General features: G+C 36.0%; 1 protein-coding gene across 1 annotated transcript in view; it reads right to left on the minus strand.

Moving 5' to 3' along the window:
* Positions 1–2,444: 2,444 nt before the first annotated feature.
* The window catches only part of Anxa10 (annexin A10), a 47,314-nt gene continuing 37,695 nt past the window's right edge, over positions 2,445–12,063 (minus strand). Inside the window, exons 7-12 of the mRNA XM_090353785.1 lie at positions 10,073–10,126; positions 9,884–9,977; positions 8,918–9,013; positions 6,491–6,549; positions 3,421–3,543; positions 2,445–2,581 (exon numbers count right to left, since the gene is read on the minus strand). Of these exons, the coding sequence (XP_090209911.1) occupies positions 2,513–2,581; positions 3,421–3,543; positions 6,491–6,549; positions 8,918–9,013; positions 9,884–9,977; positions 10,073–10,126 (495 nt within the window). The 3' untranslated portion in view covers positions 2,445–2,512. The remainder of the gene's footprint in view (positions 2,582–3,420; positions 3,544–6,490; positions 6,550–8,917; positions 9,014–9,883; positions 9,978–10,072; positions 10,127–12,063) is intronic.

The raw sequence follows: 12,063 nt of genomic DNA on the forward strand, positions 1-12,063 counted from the left end.
ATGGCACCAGTTAAACCTAACTCTATCCACCACGAGGCCAAGATGGCATCAGTTAGATGCAGCATCCCCACTTCAAAACAAGACATTCAATGTCAGATTGTTTTTGAAGGTAAAGCAAGTTTATTTGAAAATGAAATCAATGAGAGAAAGTGCAAAGGATCTCAAGGAGGAATCCTAATGGAGTACTAAGGCAGGCAATGAGAACATTCAACTTCACTCAGGTGTTGCTTTGTTTGCTTGCTTGTTTTTAAATAGAGATGAGCTCACCTGGCCTGTTGTGTTCTGTGAACTCGTTTACAACTGTCTTTGCTAGATCCATGCTTTGCCATAGGATTTGGGTCACACTGGAAGATAATCTTGTTTTCCCACAACAGTGCCTGATCTTTCAAACATTCCCATTCATAGCCTCAGAAATAATCAGCCAAAGAGCTCCACCATCATCCTTGCTTAACAGGATATAGTCCCAGTTCATGTGACTGGACCAAACTGTCATCAGGCGTCCTCTTCCACTAGGAGTTACTTCATTGAATCTATCCTGCAAGCCTTTCATAAGTCACTCTTGAACCCTAACTCCTGGATAGGACCTGGTGATATTTGCACATCAATTGTCCTTGATCTGCCAGGGCTTGAAATACTAAATAAAGATGCCCACATCAACTACTCATTCATTGTATCTTGGTTTTGTTTCATGCCTCAGGCCATTTACAGCTCCACTGTAAACCTTCACTTCCTATTTGTATTATTTCTAGAGAGTGGATACAAATGCATCTCATAGCACACATTCCTCATTTCTTTCCACACCCTCTTTGTTTTTTTTCTGGCTACATTTACTCATCCCTGCAAGAGTCAAGTGCTTTTTCTGGCTGACCACTGTGTTTAGCACTCTTTTCTGGCCTTATAGCAGTAGCCCTTTTTGCCTATTGTAAGAGCTGAACTTACACCATCTAGATTTGCTTTTGATTTGATAAACAGCATGGTGGAACAAAGAAATAAGATGTGTTATTTACCTAAAGTATACATTTTAAAAATAATTCCACTACTCACTGCAGCTGGAATCCTAACACTTTTCTTCTTCAAGATTTTTAGCTGGCAAAAAAATAATATGTATGTTAAATACCTCAAAGAGTGGTTTTTCCCTTGAAATATTATTTATGAATTTTTAGAGATAGTAAACCCAATTTATAATATCATAAATCATTCAGTAAGGTGAAATCTTGTACAGGAGATAGAAGTCTAATTATTCTTCAATGTAATATGCTGTGCACTGTCTTGAGTTTAAAATGTCCCAGTTCAGCCCACCTGTCAAATACTAGATTCTGATTACATGTTCAACCTCACTCCATCACACCAGTAGGAGAAGATTTACAGAGACTAGATTATGGGCTACTGAAAAGACTTCCACGTGGCAAGAAAACACTTGGGCCATTTTCATGGTTCATCCAGATTTTAGGGACTTCCCTGGCTTTCCTCCCTATCACATCCTCTGGATCTTTTAGTGGTTATTTGCTTTGCTTGCATTTGGAGTCCTCAGTGTTAGACATGAACAGTTTGTCTCTGGTGTTTATTTTTGGCAATCTGTGTATAATCAGTTTAGGTTTCCTCCAATATGTGATTTCTGTATTTTTCATTTTCTCCTCCTAATTTGCTACATTTTGAGACAGAAAAGACTTGATTCCAGTGATGGCACAATGCATATAACATCCTCAGATCCATTAAGGTGATGTTCATGAAGTGCAAAATCAGTGAGAATGACATTGGAGTTTGAAGTGCTATTTAAAAAGTAGCTAGGAAGTGGAGCTGTTGAAGAATGCTACCCTTGAGCAAAAGAGCTCAGGGACCATGCCCAGGCTGTACTTCAAGCCTCAGGACTAACAAAGAAATGAACCAAAAGGAGCAAACTTTCCTTGATCACAGTGGTTGTAAGTACAACCAATACACACACACACACACACACACACACACACACACACACACACACACACACCACATAATCCATATGCACATTTCTAATTTTATATTGAAGACTCTTGAGAGGCTAATATAGATAAGTGTGTGTCGTGTGCATGTTAGTGTTTCATATATTTTCTTTTAGGAGCTTACTTTAGCTTTATTGTGTTTGGACAAGTCTTTATAAAATTCCTCTAAGGAGGATGGTCGCACATTGTGTCTTCCTTGATTCTGCAGATCTTGCTTGTGAAGGACAGTCTTAAACAGACTTTCTTATTGTAAGGAATTGATAGTTTGAGTTTAAATAAAACCTACTCAAACACATTTTTTTTTACTTATTATTCCACCTTGTTCAATTTAATTAATGAATAAGAAATACAAATCCAGATCAATATCTATCAGAAATAGATTTTTGACATGAAATAATTTTAAAGAGAAAACAAAATATCATCATACAGTTTTGCTACTGTGCTAATAACAGCAGACATTTGACAGAAAATCTACATTTTTGGTGACTCTCTGAAGAAGAGTTCGTGGTTCTCCAGATTTCTCCTTCTGTTTTATTTCAATAATCTTCAACATCACCGGCACAGATGGCAAGCAGTGCTTTCTCATAATGCCCCGAGGCAAAATTCTGAAACAACATCACCACCACAATGTACTTGAAATAAAATCTCATAGTGTTTCTAGAAAACACAGCATGAAAGGTCCAGAGACCCTTGACCTTCCTCAAATTATTTTTCTAATTTGAACCAAAAGAGCTAAGAACTATGCAAAATGAAAGTTATTGAGGCTGACATTATCATGGTTATAATCACTACTATGCAGTTAATGCCCAGTTGAGAGAGCTCTAATGTAATAGCAAATAACTTGCATTAAAATGAAATCTCTTTAGTTTATGAAGAGGTGCCTTATTATATTATTATTATTCTAGTATTTATTTTATCTTTCCTATTTTTATGTTTATATAATACATTATATGGTATATAATATATAGATAATATAGTATATAATATGTAATATATATGTATTATATAATAGTTATATTATTTATTTTATAATTTATTATTGTGATTAATTCAAATAAATTCAGAGTCTGGAAAATAGGTTGATACCATGTCTCCCAATTGCTGGTTGATGTTATTTGGCAATGATACTACGAGAGAAGAGTTGGAGTGGTATGTGAGTCTTCTTTATGTGTGTTTCTAGTCCAGGTCACACTTAACTCTTGAAACACAATGATAGGAGATGAATGTTTGGCATAAATGCATCAATGATTTTGCTTACACCGAAGAGTAATCGCATTGTATCATTGAGAGAGCAGCACTTCCTAGTTTGAACCTATCACAGTAAATCAACCTCATTGAAATAGTTCATATTTTAGCTTCTCACATGGGATCCTTCAGATTAAAAGCTCTATGCCCACTTCAAGCAATCTAGAATGAGTGTGAAGGCACATGCAGAAAGACTTACCTTGATGTCATGAAACAGCGATTTTCCATATCTCTCTTTGTATCTCTTCCTTATGGTCAGCAGATCTATTTCACTCCTGGCAATCAGAATCCTGATTACAGTTTTATTATGGAAACCAAAATCCTAAAAGAGACAGGAAAGGGTAGAAAAATCAGAAACTCGTCCATTCGTGTCAGCCCGCCCCAAATGGAGTGACCTCCTTTCCCTCCCCTAGAGATTTGCCCTTCCAACTACCCGCCTTGGTGAGACCTCACTGTGTAGGAAGCTGGCAGGAGAGATGGCAAGAATCAACTGTGCCTTTTCTCGTTCTCATCATGCTCTCACACAGAATTACTCTCTTCAGTTTCGGCCTCCACCTTGACCCTCATCACCTCACCCTGACTTGGCAGTGATCTCTCCTTTTTCTAGACCCTTCAGTGTTCATACGATCCCTTTCACCACTGCTGTACAAAGTACAAATCTGAGCCTAGGTAAACATTCTTCCTCATGTGGACAAATACTGCATGGAGATGAACACCGAAAATATCTATGGCAGTGAACACACGTTCAGTTTGTATGTCATTGTGGGAAAATTGCAAAGACAATTCCACACACACTGAACAGTTGCTCGTTTAAGTTCAAATAGTGAAGAATACAGAAATCAGTATCTGTGTACAGGACACACGGAAGTGTCTGTGTCACGTGGAATCTTGGTGACATCTGGTGGCCAGCAAGCATAATTTCATTTTTGATGTCATTATTTTGAAACCAAAGGACTTTATAACAATTTGAGGTGACCTCAAATACATGAACAATCTAACCAAGCATTCTGTTTTGAACTACAGATAATTTAGAGTGCTTTGAATAAAACCAGAAAGCTAGAAGTAAAAAGAACTTGGATGAATAGCTCATGTTAAAGTCTTTATACATAAAAATTTTGAGTACTTTGGTTGAATATTATTATGACTGAATATTCAATTCTCCACTTTCCTCCACATAAGTTGTGAACAGATGGACTTGCCCTCTTCCTTCTTAACACGTGCATAATAAGGACATAATTTTTGCATGTCCTTGTAATAAGCAGTCCTGTGTTTGTTCATAGCTGGAACCAGGTAATTGCCATTACTTTTCCAGGGTTTTTCACAAGCAAAGAGTTTTATTCTGTTGTAGAAATTGATTCTTTGGGGAAAGAAATTGTTGAAATTATTCGATAACACTGTTGAATATGCTGTTTAAACTAAACTCATGTTTAATCAAGCCATTCTTTGCTCCTTGAAAGTAGAATTAAAGAGAAGTAGAGGACCATGAAATATGGATTGCTCTCCTGTGTTCTGAGTATGCACAAAATATGTGATCATATGTGTTTTTGTACTAGCATATTTTTCTATATGTAGGTAGTTACTTTCAAGTGGTTTGCCTGTAAAATATACATGTATAAAATACACATGCATAAAAAGTCGCAATGGATACAGTGTTTTGTACAATTTATATGCTATAATAAATTAATGAAATAAAGCTCACTGAATACTACAAATATGACACTATTTGACCATTTTAGTTTTATCCTCATTTTTGAAGGTTATGGTGTATGCATATGTATATTGACTTGCATGAGACCTGTTCTTTTCCTTTTTTCCCCTTTTTTAAAATTGTATTTTATTGTCAGAGTGATGTATACAGGGGTTATAGTTCTATTCGTCAGGTAGTGGATACATTACTTCTTGAACATTGATGCATCTCCCCCATGCTTTACTCCTTCCCCCCACCTCTCCCAATTTTCCCCTTCCCTTCTCTATTTCAAATAAACAAATAAACACATAAATAATATACCAGGTACTAAAGTCAGGGAATAAGGGGTGGAGAGAAAAAACACCAACAACCACAAAGATAAACCTCTTGTTTCCATGTCCCGGAATTCATTTGGCTTAGCCTCATCCCATAGGGCCATATGTTCACAGCTTTTGAGCTATTGCAATCCTCTGTTCAGAAAATCCTAGATGTCTACTAAATATAGTTACATATTAAGAAGCAGATCTTTCTGATTAAAGACCTTTTATTTTTTTCTATCTACGTTTCATATATATTGCAGATAAAGTGTGCCTTGTATGATGTACTTAAGTAGTTGTTCTCATAGGAGTGATTGCTTCAGATAATATGTAACTGAAGATCATAGTTGAGCATAGAAATGTTTTTCATTCAATTGTAAAAATAGCTTTAGAATTTACTGTTTACCAGAATCTCAAAAAATAACACTTGGAACAACAATCACTGACATTGCTTTCATAGTTTCGGTTTTTCTTTTTTTTACTTAAAGAATTTATTGACATTGATTTTTACATAATATTTCAAATGATGTGTTTAACAAACAAGTATTCAAGAAGGAAATCTCTATATACAATCACTGGCTCTTAGATGTTACAACATAATTAAAATTAGGCTGAGGGTTTGTATGTCATAGATACACATTAATCTATGTAATAAAATATTTTGTCTATAGAGTCATAAATTTTTATGTGTGTGTAGTTGTGTTTATATTTTCTATACCATGTCCATAGCATTGGGTACGCAAATACTGAGTCCTCGCTCTTGTACTGTTTGGATCTAATAGCCACATATTAAGGATACCATGCGCCTTTTGTTTCTTTGGTCTTGACTTGTCTCACTCAACATGATTCACTCTAGATTCATCTACTTTCCTGCGAATGCCATTATTTTATCTTGTCTGTTGGCTATGTAGACTTTCTCCTGCTCAGTGGCTTGTGCCTGCCCTTGCATTAGAATGATGCTTTGGAAACAATACAAAAGAATTTGGAATGATCAATTTTTGTAACTATCTAGACATATATGTGTGAAGGATAGATACCCCAAAGAAATACACACCTTAGGTACCTAAATTTGATGCAAAAAAAACAATAGCAATTTTTAATTGCTAAATCATGTTTTTGTGTTTAATACATTTTTATCCACCTGGAAATGCTTTCTTTGAAAAGCATGAATATTCATACAAGTTAAGAAATCAGAATCAATATTGAAATTGTAGGAGTAAAATTGGTTCTTTGAGAAAAAATTTTAAATGATAAATTGCACTTACATGAATTGCACTATGTAATCTATAAGCAAAGTAGGCTGGTTTATCTCGAACACAGAGAACTAGAAGAGACCAAAGAGAACAGAGATACTTGAGGGACAAGATACAATTTCTTGAGAATTTGAGAAACAAATGACTTTGATTCTTCTCATTGTATTATAATTTCAACACTTAGAGTAATAGCTGCACTGGAGTCTGTTGGAAAAAAATACAAAGTAACAATAATGTATTGATTCACTCATCCCTGCCTCTTAGAATTCTTAGCTTCTTCAGATAGTCTGGTGGAAGAAAATTTATTTCTTCAAATCAGAATTAACGGTGCTTCAAGGAGACCTGGATCACCATCAATTATTAGTCTGTATTATTGAAGGGTTTAAGGTAACATAGATTTGAAGATTTGAACTTCAGCTTTTTTTTTTTTTTTTTTTTGCCAGTCCTGGGCTTGAGCTCAGGGCCTGCACACTGTCCTTGGACTTTCTCAAGGTTAGAGCTCTACCACTTGAGCCTCAGCACCACTTCCGGCTTTTTTTTTTCTATATATGTGGTACCAAGGAATCGAACCCGGGTCTTCATGCATGCTAGGCAAGCACTTTAACCACTAGGCCAAACTCCTGGCCCCTTGAACTTCAGCTTTCGAAATGCTCCACATTCCTATGAGTTCCAGCCGTTATTCTCCACACAGTTCATCCCCACAAGCCTCCCATCCTGAATAGATTTGTTAGTAGATTCAATATGTCCTAAAGAGAAATTATCATGAACAAGTGGCTTTGAATATCTTTGAGCCTGCTCAACAATTGTCCTGTATGATTTTCAGTTGATGATTTTACGTCTTTGGTGTTTCTTACTTGGATAAGTAAATAGATTCATAAATGAATGAGTAATGTAAGAAAGACTATCACGTCAAGCCAAAATAAAGTCATCATTATTTTCTCTCCATAGCTCAAGGAATTTTATAAATATATGAGATCATAATTTCATTTTTCTTATTTTTTTTACTACAAAGAAATGTGAGTCTGATAATCATCTTATGCAAGATCCTTGAATACACTGGGACTATTTTTGTCTTTCTTATTTCACACTTCTATTGATGGGGCCCCATTAGTAACTGGAAAAGTAGGTTCAATCATTACATATTGATAAATGAAGACTCTCTTATCTACTGTTTCTTCATATCCACTATTTTTGTGTCGACAAATCTGCAGAGGAAAGTCAGCTCTCCCCAGATTTCAATGTCACGAGTTCTATAGTAACTTGGCCGCACATTAGCTGATAGGCTTTGAAATTGTCTCTAAACTGTGTAGGTTCTGTGTGTAAAGTGAGCAGTTTTGATGTGAGACATTGCTACAAAATGTCAGTGAGAGTTTGATGAAATGTATGGATCTTATTCTCAGAAAAATACCCAGATATTAGCCATCATATTTTGTGTACTGTCTTAAGGGTTTCATGGAACCCACAAAATTGTATTTATAGAACTGTGGATCAAAACTCCTTTACTAGATAATGAAATTTGTTATTTCAAAACTCCCAGGGGTCATGTATGTGTGTGAATGAAAAATCACAATATTCACTTAATTTAACAAGTATCTATCTAGATGAATGCTGTTGAATGGGACTATTTCAGTAAGGCTCTTCACTTATAATTCCCGCATTATAATTCCTGCTGGGAAGTCCCTTGTAACAGTTATGAACGACCACCAGCTCTTTTCCCTCTGTAGGAATGTCTTAGGAAGGAGTAAAGGTATGGCTGTCTCATAGTAGCCTACAAAATCACGAACAAGTAACAATATAGTGGATCTCTTTTGTATTGGGATTTACTCTTAAAGGTAAATTTATTAGAGATCATAACAAAAGCATGTTGCATAAGCCAACAATCCCTTTGCTTTTGGGAGACAAGAATGACACCATATTGTACCCCTGTGCTATTTACTTAAGAATGAGGTCAGTGAGTGAATGTTAAGGAACAGATTCAATAAGTTTACTTGTGTGAGAACTTGAATTCTTGACAGATGGCACCTGACAATTATGTGTATTCTAACATAAAAGATGAACCAGTTTTTAAGGAGAGATGCCAGCTTATTTATTTATGCAGGGAAGAAGAGCAGGAGAATGCACTCCAGAGTTCACTGTATATCCTACGAAATTAAGACAATGATCAAGATACATTGTATGTGCATGTGAAATGGCAACTCATTTTTGTACAACTAGTTAAAGAAAATAAAAAAATATAAAAATCATTAGTTGTTGGTTTGGTGCTTTGTGTCACTCACTGATATATTTTCTTTTTATAGAGTTTACAGCACTTTCATATGATGGCGTTCGGGGGAAAATGACTCAAAAAGAGTTTATTCTTCTACCTTCAATACACATGAAGCCAGTCAGCATTTATTGTGAAATAAAAGTTTGCTGTATAGTCTATAAATTACTACTTACCAATTGCCACTAGCAGCTCTTGAAAGTATCCATCATAACAATCATTAATGGCATCTACTAGGTCTTGCCCAGAAATATTTTGAAATTCCTGGAAAACTTTAACACACAATATAGATACATTTTTTATAAATGTGATAAACTTAAAGCATAAATATTGACTAGCCCCATTTCATAGCAAATTAGAAACAATGAAGTACCTTATTATTATTACGATTATCACCTGCAATTAACATAGAATTATAACCTCATATGTAAGTAACCTCTATAGAAGTATAGAGGCAGAATTGAAATCAGGGAGGCCATTTGAAACAATTCTTTAGTGATAGGATGGGAGGAGGTTCTTGTTCTGTAATCTAGGTTGGCCTTCAATTGAGTTTTTCCTGGCTCAGCTCCTCCTGTGCTGGGAATCATAGAGGTGTGTTACCATGCCTGACCTTAAAAAATTATAGACTTATTTCATACAAAAAAATTTTAAAAAAATAACGGGAAAAGATAGGTGCCAAAATTTGAGGAAAGTTAACATGAAAAGTAATATGAGTTCACCTCTGAGACCAATATGACAGTATCAGACTGAATCAGTCCAAATACACATTCTCACAGCACTCAATATTCGTCACTCATAGTGATTAATTGCGAGCTAAGTAACTATGTTCCCTAAAAACTTTTCAAGACAATATATGGCCTATGTAATAGGAAATAATAGTAGTTCAATTAATTCCTTTATATTTAAAGATTCAGTCTTTGACAATATTACATTTTAGTTATTGGAAAAACAGTAAACTGATGGGGACAATTCCCCCTTAGTTCTTTCATTCTATACATTCATATAAATCTAAGTAATCATAAATGTTTTATTGAAAACTGTCTTATTTTGATGCTTGTTTTGTTCTTTTGTTTTCTAATCAACCTCTTGCATTTTGTTCTATAATGGTTAAGTGGCCACCAAGCGATTGAACCCCTAATTACCCAGCCACAGCTGCTGATAGCTCTTGTTGCATAGTATCATCTGTAGCATGGTTTTGTGCTCCCCTGTCTTCTGCTGACAGGCTTCCCACAAGACCTGGAACATCACACAGTCATGAAGAAGCATCAGAATCAACCGAGACCACTCTAACAAAGGTTCTGATGATCAGGCATGGAGCAGGTTCTAGTTACCATTGCATCCTGAGCAGCCATTGCAGGGTTTGTATATCCTTCCTCCCTGGATCCCTGGAAAAATAAGCAGAGCATTCCTTTGGAGGCACATGATCAGAGTTTCCTTAATCACTGTCTCTGGAAGAGATGCATTGCCACTGTGATGAGTTACTAGAAAAAACTCTCTTAAAAAGAGGAAGAATGACTTTGCCTCCCACACTCTCAGAAGTCTCAGTTCATTCGGTGGGAGGAACATGGCAGAATAGAGTGGCTTACATCATGGTAGCGAGGAAGCAGAGGAAGGGGATGATGCCTTTGCTATCTCTTTTTCTCCTCCTCCTCTTTAATTTTTAATCTTATTCTTCCATGACCTCTTTCCTATGGGATGATGCCTCCCACTTTCATAATAGATCCCCCACCCCAATTAATGCTCTCTAGTAATACCCTATCCTTTTCCCAACAAGGTAACAAGATTAATCATTAAAGGAAAGCTGTTTAAAAACAATATTTATGATGGGTGGTTACAGGGATTTCTTCCATACTGTAATTTTTTTAAAAGTCCAGAAATGACCACATGGCTGTAAATTCAGTGACATAGAATGTCCAGGCAGGGGTCCATCCCTTGAACTTCCTTACTTTTCCCAGTCCTTAAGTAGCATGAGTAGAACCACTGAGTCATTTTCTATTCCAGATCGAGAAGCTACTTCGACATCTCTGTGTCCCTATACCTACTGTAGTAGTACATTTTCTTTGCTTGTTTGGGTGGCCCCAATTGGCCTCCTGTTATTTCTAATTCCTATTGCATACTTTCCAGTCTTAGACTTATTTCTAGCTTTGCAGAGTGCCTGAAATACTGTATACCACCAATTGATAAGTTGGCTGTCTCTTTTATCTGAATCTTTTCTCAAAACTCATCTTTTTTCATATATTTTTAATTTTAATTAATAGAAGGATTACATTATATTCACCAGACAGAAGGTGCATTATTTCACGTACATTGATACCCCTTCTCATGTCTTGGTCCCAATTTCCCTCCCCCCACACCGCCCTTCACCTTGTTTTCCTTCTTTCCATATCCAATTTCAAATAACCAAATACACATATATACAATATATCAGATAACAAGGTGAAATACTGTAACAATATGAGATAACCAAGGGACAGCAAAAGAGATGAGAGATAACATAGTTCATTAAGGACAACAATCACTCATTATATGGCTTTTGTTTCTATATTCTGTAGGTCCTTTCATTTAGCATCATTCCATATGGCCTTATGTATCTAGGTTTTGCTCTATAGTAAATCTCTGCTAGGAGAGCCCAAGGTTTCTACTGATTAGGATAAATGTGGGAAACCATTGAGCCTATGTTCCTTTGAGTCTGGCTTACTTCACTTAATATGATTTTTCTAAGTCTTTCCATTTCCTTACAAATGGGGCGATGTCATTCTTTCTGACAGCAGCATAGAATTCCATTGTGTATAAATACCACATCTTGTTGATCCACTCATCAACTGAGGGGCATCTGGGTTGGTTCCATATTTTTGCTATGGTAAATAGTGTTGCAATGAACATCATTGTGCTAGTGGATTTAGTATGTCCTTGTTTCTGGATGAGTGGGTAAATGCCAAGGAGTGGAAGTGCTGGGTCATAGGGGAGCTCTATGTAGTCTTTTGAGGAACTGCCATACTGCTTTTTGTACTGGTTGAATGAGTTTGCACTCTCCACAACAGTAGTAGTGATCCTTTCTGGCCACATCCCCTCTAGTATCTGTTGTTATTAGATTTCTTGATCTTTGCCATTCTAACTGGAGTGAGGTGGAATCTTAGAGTTATTTTGATTTACGTTTCTTCAAAACTCATCTTTACAATGAGAACTATTCTAGGCAACCTGTATAATCTTACAACCCACCCACTCAGCCCAGCCCCAGCAATCTTATTTCCCAGTACCTTGTTTTGCCATATTTTATCATCTTCAAAATTCTATATTACATAACACTTCAGATTAAAAGTCC

Source organism: Megascapheus bottae, chromosome 20 (genome assembly GCF_031878675.1).
Source record: "Megascapheus bottae isolate mThoBot1 chromosome 20, mThoBot2.hap1, whole genome shotgun sequence".
NCBI classification, from domain to species: domain Eukaryota; kingdom Metazoa; phylum Chordata; class Mammalia; order Rodentia; family Geomyidae; genus Megascapheus; species Megascapheus bottae.